General features: G+C 41.8%; 2 protein-coding genes across 5 annotated transcripts in view; both read right to left on the bottom strand.

Annotated features, from left to right (window-relative positions):
• The window catches only part of NR2C1 (nuclear receptor subfamily 2 group C member 1), a 68,442-nt gene extending 55,878 nt beyond the window's left edge, over positions 1-12,564 (bottom strand). For all 3 annotated transcript variants that reach the window (XM_075551166.1, XM_075551167.1, XM_075551165.1), the window contains exons 1-3: positions 12,331-12,564; positions 5,578-5,651; positions 2,456-2,686 (exon numbers count right to left, since the gene is read on the bottom strand). In XM_075551166.1, the coding sequence (XP_075407281.1) occupies positions 2,456-2,686; positions 5,578-5,631 (285 nt within the window). In that variant the 5' untranslated portion in view covers positions 5,632-5,651; positions 12,331-12,564. The remainder of the gene's footprint in view (positions 1-2,455; positions 2,687-5,577; positions 5,652-12,330) is intronic.
• A 4,830-nt stretch (positions 12,565-17,394) lies between these two features.
• FGD6 (FYVE, RhoGEF and PH domain containing 6) overlaps positions 17,395-26,069 on the bottom strand; it is a 123,514-nt gene continuing 114,839 nt past the window's right edge. For both annotated transcript variants that reach the window (XM_075551163.1, XM_075551164.1), the window contains exons 19-21: positions 23,289-23,417; positions 22,446-22,594; positions 17,395-21,701 (exon numbers count right to left, since the gene is read on the bottom strand). In XM_075551163.1, coding sequence (XP_075407278.1) covers positions 21,665-21,701; positions 22,446-22,594; positions 23,289-23,417 — 315 coding nt within the window. In that variant the 3' untranslated portion in view covers positions 17,395-21,664. The remainder of the gene's footprint in view (positions 21,702-22,445; positions 22,595-23,288; positions 23,418-26,069) is intronic.

Raw genomic sequence — 26,069 nt, 5'->3', positions numbered from 1 at the left:
TGACCCATCAGGAAATGAAGGTCCTGGGCCAGGCTTATTCGTGCAGGCTTTACTTCATCCTTGTCGTTATGGTTGACTCTACTTTTCTTCAGCCATATCATCTGGCACTATCTGACAGGTTTCTGCTTCTCTTCATGAGGACTGCAGTATCTGAAAATAGCACGATGCTGTTCTTCAGGTTTTCAGTGGCCAGCTCCTCAGAAATGAGCAGCCTGTTCCTTCTTTGTATTCTGTTCGTAGTCTGGAAGCTCCAGGGAAGCTTGTTCACTCTGGCTGGCCCTGCCTGCATTTTAAATACCAATGGCAGCTTTCAGCAATACATCAACACAGAGGACTCTAACTTGGGACTTGATTACTATAAAACTGAGCCTTCTCCAAAGCAGGAAGAGGAATCTAGGACTGTCACACCAGCTACTAATGGTAGTGATGAAAAAATTGAAGAATTCTACTAGCTTCTTCAGTCTGAAATTAAATGTAATCATAATGCATTGATAATCACTGTCAATTTGAATGTAAACAAAGAGGCAGGAACAATAGTTGAAACAGATGGTGTTGGTGATAGAAATGAAGCTGGACATCACATGACAGAATTTTGCAAGACCGAAGACTTCTTCACAGAAATACCTTTCAACAACACAAACAGCAACCACACACACAGACTTCTCCAGAGCGAATACAAAGAAGTCAAACTGACTACATCTGTAGCAAGACACTATGGAGAAGCTCAATATCAGCAGCTAAAACCAGACCAGGAGCCAACTGCGGAACAGAATAGCAATTGCTTCTATGGAAGTTCAGATTGAAGCTGAACAAAATTAAAACAAGTGAAAAGCCAAAGTGAAAGCCAAAGTATATCCCACGTGGATTTCGAGAACACCCCCAGAACAGATTTGCTGCATTGAACACTAAGGACAGAGATTAGATAAGTTGTAGGATGACATCAAGAACACCAAACATAGAAAGGAAAAGGATGGCAAAGAAAGAAAATATCAAAGTGCATGTTAGAAGAGACTCATAGGTTGAAATCCTTGAACTTTTTACTGTGAATTAGGTGAACGTTTACAGAGATGATCAGTTTTACATTCAACAGTTCATATATATTTGGTTTCAACTCATCCATTGCAATCCTTTCAATGTACCATCACTTATCCCACATTTCCTTCCTATCGCTACTCTTCCTTCTTTCCTAGCTTTCTCAACTTGGTCTTCTGCAAATGTTGCCCTTTTGCTTTTAAATGGTCGATTATTCTAACTTAATTCAGTGTCACAACTGAAAAGTGACTCAAGGGCCACAGACTTGGAGAGAGGGTCTCATCAGTTTCTGAATGTAAACCTGTTCTCAAGATTTTGAATTATGTTCCATATCTTTTCTCTCACTATATCCAGAAAATTCTAATGGGATTTTTCAGAGCAGTTAGTAGTAGTAGCTGGGTAACACCTAGTTCTTCGGGTCTCAGGGTTATGGAAACTGCTATTTCTGTACTGCATTGCATGTGCCTCCTTCTAGGCTTAAAAGAGGAATTCAAGGGGCAAACAGGAACTTCGGGATCAAGAGAGAAGAGCTAGGAGCAGAGCACACCCTTAGGCCCTGTGCTGAGAAGCTCCTAGACCCAGAAGACACAGAGAAAGTAGTGACATCACAGATGGTGAAAGACAAAACAGAGGAAGAAAGCCCCCAGAATGGCTCACGGCAGAGTTGAAGAAGTATCCTGAATGAAGAACTCTAACCTAAGTAGTTTCTCATCCTACATTATAGCCCGTATTTCCCTAAGAAAAATCCCCGTCATCGGCCTGGTCTGTGAGTTCTGTGGCACACTGCAATGAATTTCTGAATCCATCAAAGAAGTAAAAAGTACTGTGGAAGGGAGGGCTGGTGTTGGAATACTGGAATACCTAATAGGAATCAGCTTTGGACTGTAGATCTTGATTTTCTTTTCCCCGTGTGAAGTTAGGAGAGGTGAGAAACCCTGGCCATGTGATTTTTACAAAGTCAAGGAGACGCTTCTCTGAAACCAGTAGCTATGGCACCGATTTCTTGATTCGGCAACTTCCTGTTTGTGCTACAGGACTGCTGGCTCTGGGAGTTGCACCTGGAGGTGCTGCTCCTGGTCTGGCTATTTCCCAGCTGTGCAGAGCAGCAGGCCTCCTAGAATCAGTTCTACAATATGCCCCGTAGTTAATTCTTGGAAGCTTGGCTTAGGACTCGTTCTTTGACTTTACCAACAATTTTGTGGGCTACTTACATCTCTTATTAAACACCTTCCCATCTAAACTAGCCAAAGACCGCCCGAAAGCACTGGTGTAACACTGTATAAAAAGTACAATAGGAAGAAGCCATCAACAAATGTTTTACACAGCACAGCACAGATTCCACGCAGGGGTTTTTTTTGTTTTTTAAACTGAGTACACAAAATCTTAAGAGCAGACACGCTTTTAAATTTCTGTAGGTATTTACCTGCAAGTGTTGTGCAGACAAATCAGGAGTTGTGAAAAATAGCTGGTTGACCCCTGCTGCATCTGGGGTTGTGAGAAAAACTTTTCCTGGAGTGGAATCTTGCCTGGCCAGTATGACTTTGCTTGGAGTACAGCCATCGTGGTTCGTTAGAATGAACTGATTGCCTTGTGTATTGTGATCAAGTCCTGTCACGATCTGGATTTTCTGGCCAGTTTGTTGCTCTGTAACAATCTAAAACAATCATTTTGAGTTAGTTAGGAAGAAAAACCCCACAAAACCAACCCTACTCCAAGTCAATCCGATTCACAGTAATCCTGCAGGGCAGAGTAGAAGTGCTCCTCTGAGTGTCTGAGACTATAAATCTTTACAGGGGTAGACAATCTCTTCTTCTCTCCCCCAAATTAGCTGATGGGTTTGGTTAGAAGCCAATGCTTATCCCAGTTAGTAAATAGCTAAGTTCAACAATTTTCCTTACAATAGCCAGACAAAGCTGGGTAAATGGCCATTACATATTCAATAAAACACACCATATGCATCTGTAGCACTAACAATTGCACTTCCACAAATTGTGTCCTACAGAAATAATTTAAGTATATGAAGGTATAAAAATAAGAACATTTTGACCTCACTCTTCATTCCTTCCATTTCAGAAGAAGGACCGTAAGACAAATATATATTCGGTATAGTTTAATTGCCAAGCACTGTTCTGGGCCCCTAGGAGTTAGCAGTAAACCAAATAAAATTGCTGCTCTCAGAAAACTTTCGTTTTAGTGGGGAAAGATAGATTAAGAACAAATGAGCAAATAAAAATATGAGGTAGCTTCAGAGGGTCTGGAAAAATGGAATTAAAAGATAATAAAATTTTCCTATGAAATTTTGAAGTACTCTTGTGGGTGGTATTAAAATGCTATGAAGAAAAATAAAGCAGGATGGGGGGGGAGCAGGGCAGGAGAGGAACTCAGAAGCAAAGGTTGAGTTGTGTGTGGGAATGGACTGCAGCCAAAGCAAGGATGCACTCGGAGTAGTTTCTGATCATAAATTGTAAACATTCTGACAATTGTGCATGTGTCGACTGCCAAAGGAAGTGCTCCCAGTAGAAGGAACAGATCGTGTGAGCGGACTCCAGGGCAACAGGCACAAGAGTTGGTGAGGGGGACTACTGTGGGAAATGGCATCTGCGTGACAGCTGCAGGCCAGAGCACCTAGGGCTTCATGGACCACACAGAACTCTGGATTTCCTGTGTGAAATGGATAGGGCTGGAGGAGTTGGAACAGGACTGGCAGAGTACTTTGAAAAGATCATCTAGATGTAGTGTGAAGAAGAGAAGTGTGATAGTTCAGAGTATAATAAGGAGGGGGATAAGTACTGGTAACAAATGGCAGTCGCCAAAAATAGAGCAGGAGCCATGCAGGTGGTGAAAAACACATGAACTTGGACTTTTTTGAGGGCAGAGTTGACAGGATGTGCTGATAAATTGGATGTGGACCACGAAAGGGATGAGTACCAAAGTTTTACCTGAGCAACTGGGAAAACAGAAATGCTCAGATGGAATAGTCTGGAGAGCAGTTCACCAGACTGAAGTTAAATTAAACAGAACTGTCCCGACATTGAGGGGTTTGGTTACTATTGCTTTAGTTTTCTGGGTGCAGATCTAACTATTGTTAACTTTATCTTAAATAGGTAATTTTTCTCAGGTCCAGTTTCCACCACCTTGGCAATTTTTGAAATTTTCAATGTTACATGCAAGATGTGACTCTGAATCAATTGATCTGTAACAACTTCTGCCATGTATAGTTTAAGCTGCTGTCATTGTTTTTGGGAGTATTCCCATCACTAGTATTGTGAAATAAAAGACTAGAGGCTCACAGCGATTTCTTAGAGTATGAGGTGCAGGCAGGGGGCAAATGTTACAGGGTAGAAGCATTCTGCTTAAACTACTAAAAGGATGTTCACTGCAGTATAAGAGTTGAGAACAGAATATCTAAATGGTCTTTATTAGAGAAGAGTCAATAGATTATAGGAGAAGTACGAAATCAAAAGTACACAGAGCAGAGAGGAAAACTGTTCTACGTTTTTGTTCATGTCTTTCATGTCTGGCTTTATAGAAGACAGTTGGATTCTCATGTCTGCCTCAGTACTGAATCTGTTACAATATGTGGTTTTGGTTAACGTATCGGATGCAAATTCAGCCTCACACCATTGCTTGAAACTGGGCTGAGTATGAATATTTTCAGATAATGGTAGAAATTGTCTTTGTTATCACAACAAAATTTTAAGAAGTGATCTTTTTTTAAAGGTTATTGCAATATAGAACTAACTCGTTTAGTCAAGAATAATTTTGGAACCTTCTTGGAAAACGATGGTTCACTGAGCTATGCAGACCTTTTAACTGTTGACACATTTCATTAGCCAGTTTCAGATGGTATTGACCACCTGTAGAAAATTCTACTCTACCCTTGGGAGAGGATTCAAATGAAAATGGCAAATATCATTTAGTATTATTAGAAAAATGGTTATGACCACCGTGCTAACTCTCTGGAAGGGCCTCTAGATCAAACTTTGAGAACTTCTGAGCATGGTAGCTCTAACAAGTAAACAAGGAACCCTGGTACTACACAGTAGTTAAAGCACTCGCTTCCAACCTAAAGCTCAGCAGCTGGGAGCTACTAGTAGCTTGCATAATGACCAGAGCCTTGGAGATCCAGCCACTGTTCTATTGGGCCACCATGAGTCAGAATCAACTTGACAACGAGTTGCACCAAACACTACCACATACTATTTAAAAAACAAATAACTCATTCTACTGACATGGCTTAACTTCAGTTGGTCGATTAATACTGACCTCAGACTTCATGTACTCCAAAACATTCCCCATCCTGTTCCTCACACCATTCCCCCATCTCCTTCTACGGCTCTTTATTAGCTCTTTTTCTTCTGTGCTACATGACATCCCATAAATTACCTACTACAGCGTTTATGATATTCTGCTGCGACTGTGGCCAATTATTCAACTATTTCTCAGGAAATTGATAAGCTACCTGAAAATGCCGGATAGCTTTCATTGCAGTTAGTGCAAGTAATAAACACGGTGACTCAGGGCATAAATGCAAACAAGACATACCTCTCCCATTTGCTGCTCAATAATTTGATGTGCAATTTCTTCTATGGTTGCCATGATCTAGATGCCAAGATGCCCTGCCAAAAAGAAAATTAATGTTCTCCAGAATTATGCTCATAAAAACATATTTCCTGAGTGATTTACAAACAATATGATCTGATTTGCTTAAAAATAATCCAGTTAAAAAAATAACCCAGTTCAAATGGCTAGGAATGGAAGGAAACAGGTAAAGCAATGTTGGCTATGTGCTGACAATTCCTGTGGTAAAGCTTACACCAAAACCAAACTCACTGCTGACTTGCAGCAACCCCACTGGACAGGAGAGAACGACCTCTGTGGGTTTCTGAACCTGTACTTCTTCATGGGGGTCTTTCTCTTGTGGAGCTGCTGACCTTGCAATCAGCAGCCCAACTCATAGCCAATATGCCACCAGGGCTCCTAAAGCCTGTAATTGTTTCTAGCCAAACTCCAATGATTAAGGAGCCAACAATTTCACCGCTCCAAGATATTGTAGCTAAATAGGAGATCTCTGATGATAGGAACCAGTCGCTGTTGTTTACATAAAGGGAAGTCCTAGCAGCTAATACACACATCACTGCAGCTGTTTAACACATCTTTTTATTCAACATTTTGTGAAAACTAATAATTGCATTTACTCAAAAGTGGTCAAAACTTTCCTAGGATGTCATGACTGTTCTTTACTAATGATTTCTTATGCATTAAAGTTAATTTGAATTTCATGCATAATTATCTTCAAATGGAGAAGCATTAAGACTAATGGGTTTACTCTGACATTCTCTATATGGCATGTACTCAAGAACATTAAAATTATATTGTGACTGCCATTTTCATATATCCACTAATATTTCATAGCTATAATTAATAGTCAGATTATCTCAATTGTTTTTATTAAGAATTTTAATTGTTTCAATTAATTATACTAAAAGCACACAACCTTCAGCATTTACCAAAGTAAAATTAGGATTATTGTTTATATGAAATTATTTTAACTAAATGAAGATCTTATCACCATTTTAAGAGTATGAAATATAAATGACTTAATTTTTTTCATTTAGAATGATATAGCAACAGAATGAAGCACTCCTTCCCCTGCCCTTTCTTCATCACTTAGGGTCATTTCTGCTAGATTCTAAGAGTTCTTTTAGCAGCTGTTTGTTGCCATGGAGTCAATTTTGACTCAGGGTTCCCCTTGTGCCAGAGACCTGGCCTAGAAGGCTTTCCAGGAAGGATACCTGGTAGTGCTGTGGGTTAGGCAGTGGCCTGATACTCAAAGGGCAGCCATTCAGAACCATCAGCTGCTCTGCTGGAGAAGTACAAGACTATCTTTGTCCATGAGCAGTCTGCTATATGTGAGTTGGCTTTGACTCAACGGCAGTGGCTTTAATAAAATCTTTTTCTTTTTTAAAAAAATAAAATCCTTTTAAGAATAGATAATTAAATCTTTCCCCATGAGCTGCCTACTGGGTGCCGAGTTGAAGTGGTCAGGCTTTGGTTAGTAGTCATACACTTAAAGTTCAAGCCACACTAAGGCCCTTTCTTTTAGCAGCTAAAACCCCATGCCATCAAGTGGATTCCAACTCATAGCAACCTCACTACTAGACAAGGAGTAACTAATGAGATGATGACAAATACAATTGAAGTAAAAGTGTGCTCACTGTCTACCACAAATGCATAAGGAAGCATCATTTCTCCAGCTTCTAGCAGTTTGACTTCATTTGTTTTGTGAAGTTTGTATCTTTACCTCTGATAATTGGCTCTGGTTATTTAACACTGAGCATCCCTTTTTTTTTTAAGCATCACTGTTGGTGTAGTGGTTATGCGACTGGTTGCAATCCGCATGGTTGGCAGTTCAGGATCACCAGCAGCTCATCAAGAGAGACTGGGCTTTCGACTCCTGTCAACAGTTACAGTTTTAGAAACTCACAGGTCACTACGAATTAACATTGACTCAATGGCAGTGAGGGTTTTTTTGAGTATCCATTTCTTTCCAGGAATCTTCCCTCCCTGGTGGTGCCACTGGGTAAGCATTGGACTATTAACCACAAAGATAATGGTTCAAATCATTTGTTCTGAGAGAGTAAGATGAGGCTTTCTGCTGTCACAAGGATTTAGAGTAGAACTGCTCCGTAAAGTTTCTTAACAGAAGCGGACAGTCTCATCTTTCTAAGGCAGATTGGCTGGTAAATTTGAACCACTGATTTTTCAGTTAGTAGTACAATGCTTAACCCACTGTCCCATGTCATTTTTAATAGGGCAGAGATAGTCTTCAAAGACGGCTTGAAGGGGTCTGGGAAATAAGTCATGTAATCTCCAGAGGAAAACCCTTCATTACTGGATTTTCTTCTTTAAGACAATTTGTACTTAAAAATATTCAAATAAAATAAACAACAGGGGAATGGTTAAAACCAGTGAGTGTTGTTAAAATCAGGCTTAAGAAAGATGTTTGATGATAAAAAGAAAATGCTTATGCCAAACTATATGGAAGAAAAATATTATATTTGTATAAAGATAAAAGGCAAGAGGAAGAATTGCATACCAAAGGGAACAGGCATGGGAGGCTCCCGAGGCAGAGAGGGAAAGAGTGGGAGGACAAAACGAAGGGTGAGACAGCTGAGAGGTATAGGCTTGGGTGTAAAGGCAGAGAGAAGTCCCTAAGAGAAACCAGGGGAAGGGAGTGGGGTACAACTTGGGGGAGGGAGCTGATGAATGGTTTGAATGTTGACTGTAGAGTTGAAATGTAAACTCCTGATTCACAGAAAAGCATCAAAAAGGTAGGTGATGTTGCATGCCAAATTATGTGTACACGTGCACTTTTCTAATGAGTTCATGGCTTTCGTGAAAAAACTTAAAAGGTTGCCAAGAGATTTTACGACTCCAAGGAAGTGAAGAATTCTATTTCAATTACTTATTTTCTGTTTCCGACTCATAGTGATCTTACATAGGATTCAGGGCTATAAATCTTCACTGATGAAACAACTTCATCTTTCTCTCCTGGAGCTGTTGGTGGGTTTGAACTGCAGATCTTGGGGTCAGCAGTCCAAAGCTTACCCAACAACACTCCCAGGGGCTCAAAAAACCTCCTCCGTCCTAGAATCCCAAGTCAAGAACTCCTGGAATAAAATTTCAACTACGCTAGAACTGAGCTTCCTGGCTGTATATTTTAATATACGGAACTTTATGTATATTAAAAGTCCCTAGAGGGCAAGAAAGAAGCCCTAGTTGGGTAAGTTTCTGGCTGTTAACCAAAAAGATTGGCTGGTGGAGCCCACCAGTTGCTTCTCTATGAGAAGACTTGGTGACTCCCGGTAGTGGACTCTTTGCTGCTGAGTCAACTGGACTCGTAGTGACCCTACTCAACCAGGTAGAACCGTGCCGCCTTAAGATTCCCCAGGCTGTAATCTTTGAGGTGAAAACTATAACATCTTTCTCCCGTGGCGAGTTAGAACTGCTGGCCTTTGGGTAGTGCTTCTCCTAAAGACTACTGCCTAGGAAACCCTGCGGGACAGGTCTATTCTGTCCTGTAAGGTCACTGTGAACTGACTTGACAGCACACAACAGAACATGAAAACCATCTTTGAATCAGTACCAGGTCTCGTGCTTTGGCAGGTTCTCAGTATATTTGCAGAACCGAAGTCGTTATTTTCCTACTTCAGAACCACCTGTCTCTCTTTAAGAGTCAAGGAATAAAGTTCTAGTCCTTTTGCCTGGTATTTTCAGTATGTATTAAGTAACCACTAAGTCCGTGAAAAAATCTCACTGCCAGTCAATTCTGACTCACAGCGACCTTACAGGGCAGGCTTAGAACTGCCCCCGAGGGCTTCCAAGACTGTTGACAGGAGTAGAAAGCCTCATCAAGCTCCCTAGGAGTTACTAGCGGTTTCCAACTGCTGAAGTCTCAGTTAGCAGCCCACCGAGTAAGCAGGGCTACAGGACTAGCCCTTTATAATTTGATTTCCTCATCTTCAATGGGGACATTCCTTACTCCCCAAAATATAATTCCAATTGCCTACGGCTCTTCTCCCAGCTTCCCACATACATTCAAATAGTTTTACCCAGTTTTGCCAGAATAATCTAGCTGGCATTTACTATTTAAAGCAAGGCTGTTGGCTAGGATTCATGAACACTTAATTCCTGTTAGGTACCATCCACCTCTATGTACATCAGAACAAAGCACTGCCTGCTCCTGGTCCAGCTTCAGAATGGTGATGTTTGAACGTTTTCCGTCAGTCCATATCCTTGAGGGCCTGCCTATATATATTTCTTTTGGCCAAGCCTCTACTTTAGTAAGCATGATGTCCTTTTCCAGGGTCTGGTTTCTCCTGATAACATGTCCAAAGTAGATGATATTCAATAGCAAGAAGTTGAAAACAGTCCAAAACCCCATCACCAAACAGATTAAAAAAAAAAAACTTTGGTACATACACACATGGAATACTATGGATCACTAAGTAAGTTAAAATGATGAAGCACCAATGGGCCTGGAGAACAACACTGAGTGATTGATATTAGTCAATTATGAAAGGTTAACTATTGTATTTGTATAAAAACCAAGACAAAGCACTGCATACCAAAGGAAAGATTGCAGAGGTTCCCCAGGGAGAGAGGGCAAGAATTGGACGATGAAGCAACAAGTGAACAGACTGTTGACAGGGATAGTGTTGGGTTTGTAAAGGACAGAGGTCCCTAAGAGGGAGAACCATCTGGGGGAGAGGGCTCAGGGAGGGGTCTAAACTACTGAATGCATGAGCTGCTACTCTGAAATATAAACTCCCCATTTAACTCAATTAAAAACTCATTAAAATAAAAGTCGGTGATATTGCATGCAAAACTGATGGTTGTGTTAGGTGCGACCCCATGCACAGGAAACACTACGCTCCTGTGTCATCCTCACAATTGTTCCTATACTTGAGCTTGCTGATGCAAAACAGCGCACACAAAAATATGAGTTCATAGCTTTCTTGATAAAATTTAAAAGGTTACAGAAGGATTTTATGATTCCAAGAAGGTAATATATATATATATATATACTTTTTAAAAAACATTACATTTAAACGATTTGCTTAATATTTGTTAGATGCTTCTTTTGTCTTTTCAATTTCCCATGGGTAGGAATTGTGATCTTGAATTATGTTGCTGAAAAATTCTGGACACACCATAGACTGCTAGAAAAACAAAGGGAAATAAGTACAACTCGAATATTCCTTAGTAGCTGGCAAGACTTTATCTCACATACTTTGGACAAGTTAGCAGGAACCCATCCGTGGAGGGCATCACACTTGGTAAAACAGAAAGTCAACAAAACAGGAAACCCTCAATAGGATGGTGCTCAACAAACTGTCAATGGGGCAGGTCCTGGCAGTGAGTCGCTGAGAGTAGGAATCTACCGGTGAACTGCTTGCTGTGATGGACACTCTCCAAAACTCCAAATTCACCGCCAGCAGTGGATTCCAACTCAAAGGGACCCTACGGGGCCGGACAGAATTGCCCTTGTGGGTTTCTTAAACACTCTAAAAACTCCAAACTCAATGCAGAGTCAACGTTCACTCATGGCAATCCTGCAGGACAGTGTAGAACTGCCCCGGTGGGTTTCTGAAAACTGTTAACTCTTTGTGGGCGGAGAAAAGCCTCATCTTTGTCCCGTGGAGCAACTCGTGGTTTTGAGCTTTGGGCTTTGTGGTAGCAGCCCAACGCGCAACCACTACACCACCAGGGCTCCAAAATGGGCAGGCACAAGTAGGTAGTTCAGGAATTTGTGCTGGCTTTATGTTTTCCTTAAGCACTTCCGGTAAGAGTAAAATGCCTTCATAAGGAATGACAATAGCATTTCATAAAACTTACTTTCTCATAATGTAAGTATCTTTTAGATCTACTGGTGGGCAGAGAAACTAGCTACACTCAGCCCGCAACAACCAGTTCGAAAACCTTACTCGGGAGGCTTGTCTACAACTTCTCAGTCACAGAGACCTCGGCAGACTTAGGGGTGCTTTCTGTGCGTGCTCGTTTCCCTTCCTTCCCCTCTTCCTTCTCGGTGGCTTTATGGCGGATTGACCCGCTTCACTGAAGGGTACGGAAGTTGGCACCATATGGCACTCATGCAGCCCTGTCTGCATCAGGTGGGAAGCAGGGGTTTACACCACAAAAGAGCCACCGGGAGCTGGGCGTTTCATCGTTTCCCCTCAAACGAAACAGGTCCGTAGGGAGAGCAAGGACTCCCGCCTGGTTTAACGAGAAACACGAGTGAAGTTGAGAGCGTCGTTCCGCCAGTCATCCGGTCGGAAACCGGGGAGACAGGCGTTCGGGCCCCGGGTAACGAAGGAAGGCAGGCTCGGCCCGTCCCGCCGCTCCCCGCACTCGTGCCCACCGGGCGCCCTCCGGCCCGGCGCGGCGCGCGGCTCCCTGGGGCAGGGGAAGCGGCGGCGCCGCCAAGACAGGAAGCGGTTCCCGCAGGTGAAAGGTCAGAGGCGCCGAAGGAGGCGGCAGCGCGCGCAGTGAGTGGTGGGCTCCCGCTCGCACCACGCCGCGCCTTCTCGCTCGGGCCCCGCCGCTCCGGCCACCCTCCGCCCGCCCGCCCTCGCAGCCCCTCCAGAGCTGCCCTCCCGGCGCGGCCACACGGGCCGGCCCTCCGGCCGCACGCTGCAGGCATGGGCGACGGGGGCCGTTGGCAGTTGGGCTCAAAGGCCACCCTCCACCTCAGCCTCCGGCGCGGCCCCTTCGCACCCCACCGGCACTTCTTACCCGTCCCTCTCCGCCGCGCTCGGTCCTGCGCCGGACGTTGGCCCGACAGCCTCGCTGCGGCGGCTGTTGCAGGTTCCCAGAGGAGACAGGTTGGAGAAAGGTCGGGGGTGAGGGAGGTTCAGGGAAGGGGCTTTCAAGAGTTTGTGTATTTCGGGGGGTCAGAGTTCGTGACCTCTCTCTTGGCTCCAAGGGGCGCCCTCTCGGCTGCGCCTGCGCCTTACCAGTACGGCGGGCAGGCCAGAAGAGGGCGTGACTTCCCCCGGGTGGGCGGGGACAGCGGGACCCAGCCTCGGTTCCGAAAGTCGGGTGCCCCCTATCGGCTTGGAGGAAGAGCTGTGCGTTCCCATCATGGACTTTTACAGCCCTGATACTTAGGCAAGGGTGTGTCTTTAAAGGAAAAATTGAGCTAACATTTCAGGCTTCAATTATAAAAATAAATAACCCATTGATTTTGGGCACTTTGGAACTAATGTGTGCTAATCTGGGCCACTTTTAGGCTTTCTCTAAACATAGATTCCAAGGTTTAGTTAGCATTAATGAGACCCCAATCAGATATTTAAAACGCCCTTATTGAAACATGCGTTGGGTTACCCCTTAGATTGCCAGCTACATAGTCAGCTGATTGAGAAAACCAATGGCTCAGAGGAAGAGGAGACTTTAGACTATCGTACACATTTGCAGCCTAGAGACCCACAGGACTTCTACTCTGCCCTCCTATGGAGTTGCTGAGTTGGAATCCACTTGCTGGCACTGAGTTTGAGTGTTTTCTTTAAAGATAACAAGCTGAGGAAAAATATATATTGTACTGCAAAGTTTTTACTTATCGATTACTGTAATTAATGGAGATATAATGACTAACTAAATGGAGCAATGTCAATTTAGAATCTAAACTCCCTGAGGGGTATATTTTGATCGGGCTATCTTCAAACACAAAGGACAATGCCTAATTGTCATAAAGAATTATTGAATTAAAATTCTATGGGGACATAATTGAACTTTCTCTAGGAACTTTTCATATGTGGTACATGTAATTGAACTTGTAATGGAAGCAAGACAAAAGAGTGAGATCTGAGTAAAGATTTTTTTAGCACAGGACTACTAGTACTGATGGCTGGCTCATTTATATGCTAATTCTTTAATTAAAAAATTCCTGTTCATTAAAAAAACACAAAAAAAAGAATGAATGAATGAAGGGGCACCGACAACATCCTCATCAGCAAGCACTTCATGTCCTCCTCACTCTGCATGAAAGGTTGTCATTATGGCTACCACAGGTTGTTAATAAGCCTTCCTTCAATCCTGATGCCACTCTTCGTGGGAAACAGAATGATTTCTCCCAAGTTGTCTCCCCCAAATATATGCCAAACTTAGCTGCTTGTGAATGACTATACACTTGGAGGTCATCAGGGGTTATTCTCCATAAGTGTTATCAGCCATCTAGAGTAAACAGACACCACTGTTTATCCCACAAGTAGGGCCCACTCACTTCAGATAAGGAGAGCAGATGTCTGTTTCCTTGCAGGAGACCCCAGAGAGGTCAGGCCCACCCAAGGGTGACCAAGGTTAGGCCACCGCCATGAATCTAGGGTCCATGCATCTTGTCACATGTATACCCCTAGCCCCTCCCATTCCTACATGCACACCCCTAGTTCATCCCCTTCCTGTTACGCCTATGCCCCTTGTACATCCCCTTCCTATAATGTGTATACCTATTGTACTGCCCCTTCCTGTGATGTGTGGTTACTTGCAATCACACCCCCTGAAGTAGATATAACCCTTGGTTAGGAAGAAATGGGGTCCTCAAGCCTCCTGCCGGGTCTCCTCCCCACCTTGCCTCGGCCCACGCTGTGCGTGGACCTGGTCAGTAAGATCATGGCCATCCAGGAGGTGAGCATGCTGCCATGGAATGTGTTCTACTCCATGATTTGACTCTCCTATTTCTCATGCTATGAATTTACTATAATCTTTATATATAATAACCATACAGTTGTGCCTATCGAACCCGTGATTAGTGGTGGTGACCAGGCACCCCTTCCAACCATAACTCTTGTTCCTATAATCCAGCTTCTCTGATCACTTGCTGGTGAAGATCAAGGATTGCAGCTTTCAGTGTGATTGACAGCTCAATGAAAGGAAGACCCAAATCCTCACAACTGGGCCAGTAGGTAACATCATGATAAATGGAGAAAAGGTTGAATTTGTCAAGGCTTTTTACTTACTTGATCCATGTCAATGTTCATGGCAGCAACATACTGACATGAAGCAGAGAACCAGTAGAGATGTCTGAGGGGCTGACCCCAACCCCAACTATGGATAGCTGCCCCTCCCCCCAGAAGAATTTACTTTAGAGGACAGCATTGAAGCTACAGCTCAGGGAGAGGGATCTTTCTGATCAGAGCACACCACAGGGGAGCAGATGAAGGGGAAGAGAGTGGAGCACATCCTGGGCTCATCAGGCCTTGAAGATGATATCCTGCTCAGAGCAGCCCATGCACAAAGAGGACCATATGGCCAGCCCCACTACGAGACACCACATCCCTCATTGACCCATAGCCCTACAGGAGACAACACTGGCGACAGTGTGGGAATTGCGTCCAATCTGAACCTACCACACCAAGGCAAAACACTAAGGGTGTGCAACAGAACAAGGGGAGCAGAGCAAGGAAATCCCAAGAGAATACCAAAAACAGATTTTGGGGCCAAAGCATGGCATCTCATCAGACTCAAAGGTAAACCAATAGATCTTGAACTATTTACAGGCACTTTTTTTGTCCTTGGTTTTGTTTTGCTCTGTCTTGTTTTTGTGCATATGATCTCTGAAAGTCTATCGTGATAAGATAGATGGGATAACCAATCTAGAGGAGAAAAACAAAGGGACTGATGGTCCCAGAGGGACATGGGACAGGGGGTGGTGGGGAAAAGAAAGTGGTGTTAACAAACCCAAGGACAAGGAACAACAAGTGATCCAAAATCAGTGGTGAGGGTGTAAGAGGACTGCTAGGGATTGATTGTAACTGAGAGGAATTACTGAAACCCAAATGAAGACTGAGCTTGATAGTGGGACAAGAGGAAAGTAAAAGGAAATAGAGGAAAGAACTAGGAGGAAAAGGGCATTTATAGAGGTCTAAATACAGGCATGTGTATGTATAAATGTATGATGATGGGGAAATAGATCTATGTGCATGTATTTATAGGTTTAGTATTAAGGTAGCAGCTGGACATTGGGCCTCCACTCAAGTATTCTTCATCAATGCTATGGATGGCAGTGAAGACTGCACTTTATATGAAAATGACAGCAGTGATGGTGATAATGGCGATCTCAGTGAGGACAGCATCTATGATGACCTCACACCAGCTGAAGCTCTGCATTGGGATAAGGATGATGATGATGAATCCAGTTTTGAAGGATTTTAACTCTTTACATTTCTAGTTTGGTTGCTGATTGAGCTCAGGGAATAATACTCTTAAGGTATCATTGATACCTTATTGTTTTTGTTGAACCTATTTTCCACTTACTGTGGTTTACTAATGTTAAATGACTTGTCCTTTTACTTTTTATTTAAAATAAATATTTAAATACATTACCTCACTGTTGTCTCAATTTTTAGTAATTTTATTTTCATTTGTTTTGATTATTGAAACTCATCACTAGCTTCTGCATTTTCTACCCTAGGCTTATACTCGAGTCAATCAGTCTTTCAGGTTTCCCAGGTAATAATTAGGTACCTCGGCTTAAACTCAGGTAGGCGTATATTCGAGTATATACGGTAAATGGCTTGGTGAGCCTTGCCTTCCTTCTCTCTTGCTCTTTGATCCTCTTTGATCATTGGGCCAGTGTGCAGCTGCCTTGCTTGTTCTGTGCCTCAATTTGCAAGCTAGACTACCTGTGGGACACCTAACCTGTGGACTGTGTTGCTGTAATTTGAGGTTCCAAGACCTGCTTCCCCACACAATTGGAATTTACATCTCTTGAGCTGAGAACTGACTGTTGGTGACCTGCCTTGCTGTTTGCTGCCTGTGCCCAAATAGCCTGAATCTCTCTACAGAGGACTACCTGGTGGCCCTCAAGACTTCAGGGACTGCCAGTGTTTCACAACTGTCTCACGGGAGTGAGTTGCACTGAGCCATTTGTACTGCTTTATAATTTAACTGTTTATTTCTTGTGTTATATATCCATCTATCTGTACAAATATATATATAAAAAATTATTAGCGATCTGGTTTTGTCTCTCTAGAGAACCCTAACACAGATGGTATGATAGTAGTTGCTCAGAGAACCCTGTCTAACACAGATGGTGTGATAGTAGTAGTTGCTTAGAGTGCAAAGTATTGTGGGGTGCGTGGGTCAGTACTGTAGAAAAGCAGCCATGGACCCAAGGCCATAGCCCAAGGCTGGACAAACAAATGTGCATTTGAGACCTGGAATTTCCTACTCCATATCTGTCCCTCTGGAATTAGGCACCTGAGTACACAGAAGAGGAGCACAGGGCAAGCGGAAATAAACTTTGTGTCTCGTTTTCTTAAAGTCCACTTCTTTCTTTTCCCATCATTTGTTATATATGTGATCATTCTCAGCCAATCTTTAAATGAGTCCCAAGATGAAAAAAAGTAAGTACAGTGGAGGACAAGTAGACAAAGTAATCTGAGAACTGTTCTGTTTCTGGGCATCCTACAGATAGCTGTAATGATCTTTGAGGCCACGCATAATAATTAATGTAACAAACCAACCAAATCCACTGCCTCTGAGTTGATTCCAATTCATTAGCAACCATACAGAGGGTTCATAAATCTTTATGGCAGCAGACAGCTTCATCTTTCCCCCTATGAGTGGCTGGTGGCTTTGAACTTCCAACCTGGTGTAGTAGCCCAGCACTTATTCTGCAGCGCCAAATATGTCACAGTAAGTTCATTTACTAAAAGTAGGAAGCGGAAGTCATTTTGAAAACATCATTTGTGAGTAAAGGGGTTTCCCCTAATTATACTTAGAAAAAAGACATAACAAAAAATTGTATCATAGTCACAATTTATATAAATATAATACATATTAACATTATTTACAATGGTCATTTTTATTTATAAAGGTTTTATATTTCTATATGGACAAAAATATAAGCTAATCACTTTATGAAAAAATCTAGAAACAGATCAAAAGTCATTTAAAGAAGCAACAGTATTTCAAGATTGAATTTTTACATGCTGTAGCAACTCATAAAAAAAAGCTGCCCCCATTTCATCTCCTCTGCATTCCCACAAAAAGCTTTTTGAAAATTTTCAACTACCTTAAAACCAAAAAACATTCTACTAAAATGAGTATTAACAGGGAAAACATGGATAAAATTTTGTTTAGAAAACTACATTAAAAAGATTATAGGCTCCAGTATGAGACTTTCCCCCTGAAAATCAAAAGCAATTGAATAGAGCAAATACAGGCACTTTGCCAGGGGCAGTGGAGGCATCTCAAACAGGAATGAGTTGTAGCTTTAAGGTTCTCAAGGACAGACTGGCAAGCACCATAGGAAAGTCCTTAGGAATATGCAGTGAGTTATGGGAGCAGAGGAAGGATCTAGTTAGTCTAGAGCAATAAGAGAAAGCTAGGATTCTCACAGAGAAGGTGGCTTTCAAGTTTGGCACTCTTGGATAAACAGGCTGGGAAGTGTGGGAGATAGAAGAAAACTGTCAACTCAGAAGGGGTGTTAGGGTTAGCTGGAGGGTATGACACCGGAGGAAAAGAGTGAGAAACGAGTTGAGGCACATTTTAATGGAATGCCAAGCCAGTGGGCTGCCACTGACAGTTGTGACAGATGAAAATAGAGTGGAGCTATGCTTCAGAATTGCTGTCAGTGTTTTAAGTTCAGATAACACAAGGAAAGTATTCAAATGAGAAGACAAGTGATTATAATCATGGGGAAGTGCTAACAAGGACTGACCTTCCTTGATCCAGCTAAAACACTGAATCCACTTAAAAATGTGTTATCTGGCAGCTTCCCAGTAAACTTGTTGCACTGTTCCCATTATTTGGGAGAATGTCTGCTTGGGTTTTATTTTTTTAATTTGCTATTAGCCTTGACTTCAAGATTTTTCTTAAGGCACAAAAATATGTATCTTTTTCTGCAGGGCAGGTGAGCGCCTAGGAAGGCGCCCTAATGAAACTAAGAAGCACATTACTGAACAGTATATTACTTCTCTGCCACTACTCACTGATGGTAGAGATGAACTTAAACACATTTTGTTCGAATGAACCCATGTGCATGTATAACTGAAACCCTCGTAGCAATGGTTCTTATATAAGTGAGCTGGCCAAGATATTTACTTCCACACTTTCATTAAAGGAACAAAGGGTTAGGCAGCATATGAACATTGTGGGTGAGGTTGCAACAGGAGGTTCCATAGCAAAACACAACCAGAAACAAGTACAGCATCAACTCTAAATCAGTATGTCCCTAAGTGGATAATACTGCCCCCAGGGGAGTGGGGGGGGCCCTCAAAAGTAAATACTTATACTTTATTCTAGATTGTGGGCTAGAGTACCGTTTTACTTGCCAGGGGAGCACTAATCCACTCATCCCACCCCCGAAAAAGGGTGCTCAGCCAAATCCATTTGGGAACCTACCTAGGTCTCATAGGGCCCTGGTGCCACAGGATAACGCCTACAAATGGCTTTAGAAAGGCTTTCTAGAATTCTCTTGGTTGTCATTGGTATGACATTGAGCTAGGAAATCCTTTATATAGGAAAATTACCCTGACATGAAATATTGAAAGGTAATCTTGCTTTTTTTGGATAGTTTAAACTCAGTTTAGAGTTATACTCTTCCCCCAACTTTCCAAAAGTTCCCTTTGTGTCGCTTCATTTATTCAAAAGGCATACACTAGTAATTGTTTTTGCTAACTGAAAGAAATGGGAGAGAATTTGACAGAAACTGGATTTTTTCTTTGTGAAAAAAAAAAGGGGGCAACAGCGACACTAAGTTTGTTCTGAAGGAAGCCACTACAGAGGCAGTAGCATCCCTGAGCTCCTTCCCCAAGACCCACACCCCGCATCGCACCTAGCCACCAGAGCTTTGACTGTGTCTCGAAGTTTATTTTGTGCATCCATTAGTAATAGCCCTAAGGTATTAGGAAGACCTACAGGAGCAGCTAAGGGTGTTGTGCTAAGCATTTCAATTTTGGTGAATGAAATAAAAGTATTGTGTAGTTGTCCTCCCCTTTTGTGATGTCATTAAATTGTCCTCTGAGTTGTAAACCTTAATCTTTGCCTTCTATTAGTGAAGCAGGATTAAATTTTGTTAAAGATTCATTTTGTTAACAGGATTAGGGTAGAATGTAGCATGGTTACTAAGATCACAGCCTCGACATAAGGAGAGTTTCTAGGGATGTGGCCCATTTCACCTTTTATTTTACAAGAGGTAAGAAGATAAGCAAACAGAAAAGGAGAGGGACCAGACTATCATATAGAATGAGCTGGAAGCTAATGCATTCTTTGGACCATAGGTTACCAGACTCACTTAGCCTACTGTCCCCCTTATGGGAAAAATTATTCAGCACCTCCCCTGACCATGAAGTTTTCATACTGTAGCCCACAATCCAGGATAAAATGTAGGTTTCTGCTTTTACAGCCCTCCTGGATCATTCCAGTGTCCCTGAGGGGGCGGTATCGCCCATTTTGGGAAACAGTGCTTTGGACCCAGGGCCCTTGTGCTAAGAACCTCATAGGCCCAGAGGAAGACTGAGGTCAAGGCATATAAATAGACAGATCGTTAAGCCACAAGCATTGGTAGGCCCACAGACCCTGAAATGACACAGACCTTCCTCCAGCTATCTACTTTTGGTATTTCTGTTATAGCAGCACTAGATAAAGAAGGGATTTCTGCAAATGCTCAAAAATGTTCCCCACATAAATGAATGATCATTGCTTCACTTTATGTAATTTGCTTTCAGACGGCGGGAAAACCTGCATTATAATCATCAGCCATGACTTTAACCATAGTTTAAACTTTTTCTTTTTGTCCTTCTGCCAACCAACAATTGTATGTACAGAGTAGTTCATGTGTTAAGCGATCAGTGCATCAAGATTATGAATATAAATATTTCCTATCAGGCACACTGATAGCTGGCTAAGGTAACAAAGGACTTTAAAAATGATTATGAAGGATGTGTCATAAAGTGGTATTGAAATATCTTAAAAATGAATACTATATGTACAATTTCAGTTAATACTGGCTTAGAATTTGTGCTTTTCTGATAGAGCTAATTCCAGTTCATTTTTTTAAAGTACATTAAGGAATGTAACATTCATTTTAGGTACAAATACAACCATTGATTTCAGCTTAGAACTCTTATTCACAAAAGAAGGGGGGCATTATAATGTTTACAGAAAGCACAATTAGTATTTTGCTTAAGAAAACAAGTACTGAGCTTGGTGGCTTTAAAAGTCCTTATTATTGCTGTTGTTATATATTGTCAAGTTGGTTTCAGCTGATCCTGGCACCAGGTCTGCTTCCCATGTTGCTGCTAGGTGGGTTCAACTGGCAGCATTGTGGTTAGCAGCCAACAGACGACTGTGCCACCAGGGTTTTTTGAGGTGGTAGTTGAAGTCCCAAAAGTTCATTATTTGTATTCCTCTGCAAAAAGTTCATTATTTGTATTCCTCATTCCTACCCACAATTCAGCTGAAAATGCATTCAGTTTCTAGCCCTTTGCTGTCATATCTTGATGAGAGAACATTAACTTTGTCCCAAAGAAACCCTTAACAGTAGAAATACTTAAGACAATTTACTGGAATTTCATTTCACAGTCACTGAGGTAGAAGCTGGTCATGTATTTTTTTTTCTTTTCCATTAAAATACACAAAAGTTCACCTAAGTTTATTATACTATTTCAAAGACATGTATTTTTTATCAGCAGCATTACAGCATAATCATCATCATATCTGAACCAAGCACTGAATGGAAATTTGCCCATGGATAGATATTTTTTAATCACTTGTAATAATGTTCCAATGTAAGGAGAAAATAACAGTGTGGACTGTGTCACAAATAGTTAATATGTGTATGACATTAAAATAAGTGTTCTTGTTTGCAAAGAAAAGGTAGTTCAGAATTCAGTGCGAATCTCAGAAACAGTCCTGACCATTAAGTAAACATAAAAAATATAATAAATAACATACATGGACAATAACGCTTGAAAAATTATCTTATGCCTAATAATTTCTCATATCAGACAGTTTGGCTGGATTTATCCTGGCAATGTGTCACTTTATAAACATTTTACACTGCACTTCTTCCATCCTGATGAAAATCCACCCATTCAGAATCACAGAAGAGAAGAAACTGACAATGCTACAATATTGTGCCTTCCTGGAAAGCTTCTATCCACCTGTGGACAAGAGAAATTAGTCAGCTTTGAGAGATGACACCTACATATGGAAGATCTTTGCTACAACAAATTAGAACTCTTTATTTATAGAACTCTGTAAAGCCAAAAAAGACATCAAATGAAAGGTGAATTGAACTGTTCAGAAAGGACCAGGAATCCACAGTGACATACATGTACCTATATGTGAAGCAATTCGTGACATTTAAATAAATATCCTGGGAATTTTAAAGACCATCTAGCCTTTACCATCTAAACTGACATCCATTTCTGCTACTCAAGTCAGTAACATGGGAGCCTCTTAATATGTTCCACCCTGTTCAGAGAGAAGTTAGCAAGCAGCTGGTTAAACTCCTGCTGTTCCACAGCACAACTGAATCACTAGCTTGCCAAAGCCCTGCAGTGTTTCAAGGGCAGATTCTCACCCTCACTGCAGGAGGTCAAATGCCTCCTTTCAGCAAAGCCACATCATGCTGCTTCCTCTGAGGTCATGTGTGGACAAACTCCTTTGGACAAAACTACCTATTTTCTTTTGCTCCTCTGCCTCCTGAAAATATTCCAGACACCCAGCCTTGCCTTTCGAACAATTCCTCCCACAAGTTTGGAAACTAACATTGAATCTTTCTAACCTGGAACCCTAGATGCAGAGCTGTCCCCAGGCATTGACATGGGCCACTTAAAAAACAACCATTTAAAGAAGCCACTGGAAATCTTGCCATGAAAAGAAATGATTTTTAAGTTACTTACTTTTGGGCTGAGTGTGAGTCTTCTGCTTTGAATACATAAAATAACATGTTTTTGTGCAGCAACTGAAACACTTTAGACTCTGAATTCTCATCTTTGACATGGGTGACAGTGAATCCTAGTAAAGGCTGACTCTCCAAAGCGGCCACGTCCTAAAAGTCCAAACACACAAGACAGAAGCGGGTTTTTAGATTGAGACATAAGTAGACTTGAGAATGTTCAAGCTATGGAGCTGGGATTTAATGTCATTCACATGAATGTGTAACGTACTGCGCCTCCCCTCTCCGCTCACCCCACCTAACCACACCTATCTATGCTAGATAGTTTGCAATCCATTACTCTTCATTGAATTTATTTTTCACTATAATCCTGAAGGGCAGGTAAGTATTATATGACCTTCATTTTATAGATAGAGAAAACATATTTCTGAAAGGTAAATGAATTATCTTAGGTTGTACCAAGACAAAGCTTGGGCTTTAGCGTCAGTTATAGGATGCTGAAACACATGAGAGATGAAACAGGAAAAATGGGTAGAAGGGCGTGTCAACTAAAGGCTTGACAAAGATCAAAACTTTGAATTTTATTGCACTACTAAGTCGTCACATGAGACTTAAAACACTTGTGTTTTAATACTATGAAATATTAACACATTTGAGTAAGAATTCTCCAAGCACAAAGCAAGAACACTGCCCATAATAAAACAGCACCAGTACCACCCTCCAGGAACCAAGTAAAATAAAACATGCGTAAAACAAAAGCATTTTAAAATTTGCTTTCTGATATTTTAAATGATTTCTAGTTCAAATTAAAAACAAGGCCTAAAAATCTTTAGATTTCAGACTTTACCTCACTTGCAGCGTAAGTATACAGCACTTTATTTTTTATGACAAACCACAAGTGTTTCCAAGGTTTTTTATTGCCCTTTGATCTGTACAAGTAGCCACTCATTGACGAATCCTCGGTGTTTGCTGATACCTAGGTAAGTAAGTGTCAGAAAAACAAAAATAATTTGCAAGCATTTTTCTCAAAATATTAATCTTAACAATACTGTAAGGTTCCAGAGGAAAGTTTTTGCATCACAGGGAACTGTATAAAATGAAGCTGCTACAATGATGTGATTACAAACCCTCCCAGGAACCATGCTGGACTTGACCTGGTGTAGCTGTTTGCATGCCTATGCCTGTGTCTGTTTCTTTGAGGGTGCGTGTCTCTTTCTGCATTGGCAGAAACAAAATGAACTAATCTCAAAGGTCCAAGTGGTTTTTTACTGGTCTGTTTTGTATTTATTGCATGCATTTTGGACTGTATATATTGTCCATTGTTCTACTTACTGAGGGAGTGTTAGCGGAAAGGAAATCATTAAAACTTTCCATTTACCCCTGAGATAGCCTTTCAGACTGAGAATAATCATATTAATAGAATAATTCATTGAACATCCTATTATTAATACAAATGATTTAAAGAATGTCTTTGACTCCTAAATTTTGATCTGAAACAAGAGGTCTAAGTGCTTGTCTGTAATCAGACAGGGTGGCAGTTTGAACCGACCAGGCCCCCTGTGGAAGCAAGATGGGACAGCGTGCTTCTGCAAAATTTACACCCTTGGAAAACCTACAGGCTGGGTGCACTCTGTCCTATAGGATCACTATGAGTGGAATAGACAGCAATGGATTTTTGCTTCACACAGGTTAAGGAAAAGAAATTAAACACTCTGCAAAAAGACCAAATGCTTCTAATGTAATCTGGTAATTTAAAAAAAGTGTAATGTAAGGATCAGTTGTAGCTACAAAACAACAAATTAGGAATACTTTAGTAATGCGGTAGACAGACTTCGGGTGTCTCCCCACCCCATGCCCCATCTGACCGCTTAGTCACACTTTTGTATAGTCCTCTCTGTTCAATTGTGATCAAGACCTGTGACTTCCTGCTGACCAACAATATGGGACAGCCACTGCCATGATTATGTTACTACCATCAAGAAAGTTTGGAGTCAGGCAACCCATGTTCTATTTTCTAAGACTCTAACTTGCTAGCTGAATAGCTCTAGAGACTCCCCTTTGCTGCGAATGAAGTAAACAGCCATGCTGAGGTGTGGCCAGACTCCATAAAACTGAAGATGACCTCCAGCAATGGCCCTGACTCCTGCAACTGCAAGGAAAGGAGTTCTACCAATGACATAAGTGGGCTGGGAAGTAGACCATTCCTTAGTAAGTGTCCTGAGAACCGAATGCTGAAGGACACCTTGACTGTAGCCCTGCAGAGAACCAGCTAAGCCATGCATGGACTCCTGGTCCACAGAACCTGTGTGACCCTAAATGTGGCGATCCTATGCTGATAAGTCTATCTTTAATCACTAGCTAATGAGTGAACTGTATTTTTTTTTATTTCATAAAAAGGATCACATTTAATGGAAGCTTTAAAAACTGCCATTAAATTAGAAAAGCAGTTAAACAGACTTACATAAAGATATCCTTATATAAGACTATCAAGTGATTTCTAACAAAACATCTAAAATTTCTACTCTTCAAATGAGATTTTACTTAAAGTAGATGTCTTCATGAGAACTAATAATGTAGAATTCCTAAAAGTCCACAATGGCCTGGACCAGCCTCTGCCCTTGAGCCAGCTACTGCTGGCCACTCGCCCAGTAACCCTCTGCTGCTCAAAGTCAACCCTGCCCTCACCTGTAACCACTTAGGTGAGGGCATGGAGGAGGTGTAAGGTAGGGGGGCTTCAAAGTGCTGGTCAGTTGATATAGGGCCCCGTCTCAGGACTCCTTCAGACTTTGGCCCAGCTAGGAGCTGTGGTGAGACCCCAGGGTTCCAATTCTTGCTCATCCCTGAGGGCAGCCCACCTTCAGGACACCAACTGCCTTAGTCCCTTATATAAGGGCACCCAGGACATCAAGCAGAGTCCTATTTCCTACTCCAGTCTTCAACCTGCTCCACCTGGCATCTGACTGAAGGAGACCACTCTACCTCTCTCCTCCTGGCCAGTAAAATATGCAATCTGAGCATCCTTCGTGACCTTGGGGTCTGCTATCAGGGAATGCAGCACTCCTTACTGCCAGGTGTCTTGTTAATGGACAAATGGTTAGACTCTTTACTACTGTTGTAGATATGAAAACTCGGCTAATGATAGCAGGTAAGAGGACTTATGCAGTCGAGAAGGTGCTAGGCCCTCATCACATAGACTGGCATGTTTCCTCCCCAAGAACCATATGAAGCAGACACTCTTATTTACTAAGCCCCATTTACTGATGACTGATTAATGGTTACAGAATCTTTTCCTTTACTTCCTGCCCCTCTCAGTGACATCACACAAACTGTTCCCTCTGTTTGATCATCCTCTCCCTACTGTGTACTCCTCCAATTGACCCTCAAGAATTATCTCCTTCCTTAGGAAAACATTCCCTGACCCCTAAGACTCAGTGGAGTCCCTGTTCTTTTTCATCACTGTATTCATTACCATGTATTATTTTTTAAGTACCCATTTGTGTGCTAATTCTATATCCCCAGACAGAGGTTAATTTTAAGTACCCGTTTGTATGCTAATTTTATATCCCCAGACATGTTAATTTTTCTCACAGTGGAGTTTGACCAGACTCAATGGCAGTGGGTTTTTTAT

Source organism: Tenrec ecaudatus, chromosome 6, assembly GCF_050624435.1.
Source record: "Tenrec ecaudatus isolate mTenEca1 chromosome 6, mTenEca1.hap1, whole genome shotgun sequence".
Classification (NCBI taxonomy): domain Eukaryota; kingdom Metazoa; phylum Chordata; class Mammalia; order Afrosoricida; family Tenrecidae; genus Tenrec; species Tenrec ecaudatus.
Note: the sequence above shows the minus strand (reverse complement) of the source record. Positions and strands in the feature narration are given on the sequence as shown.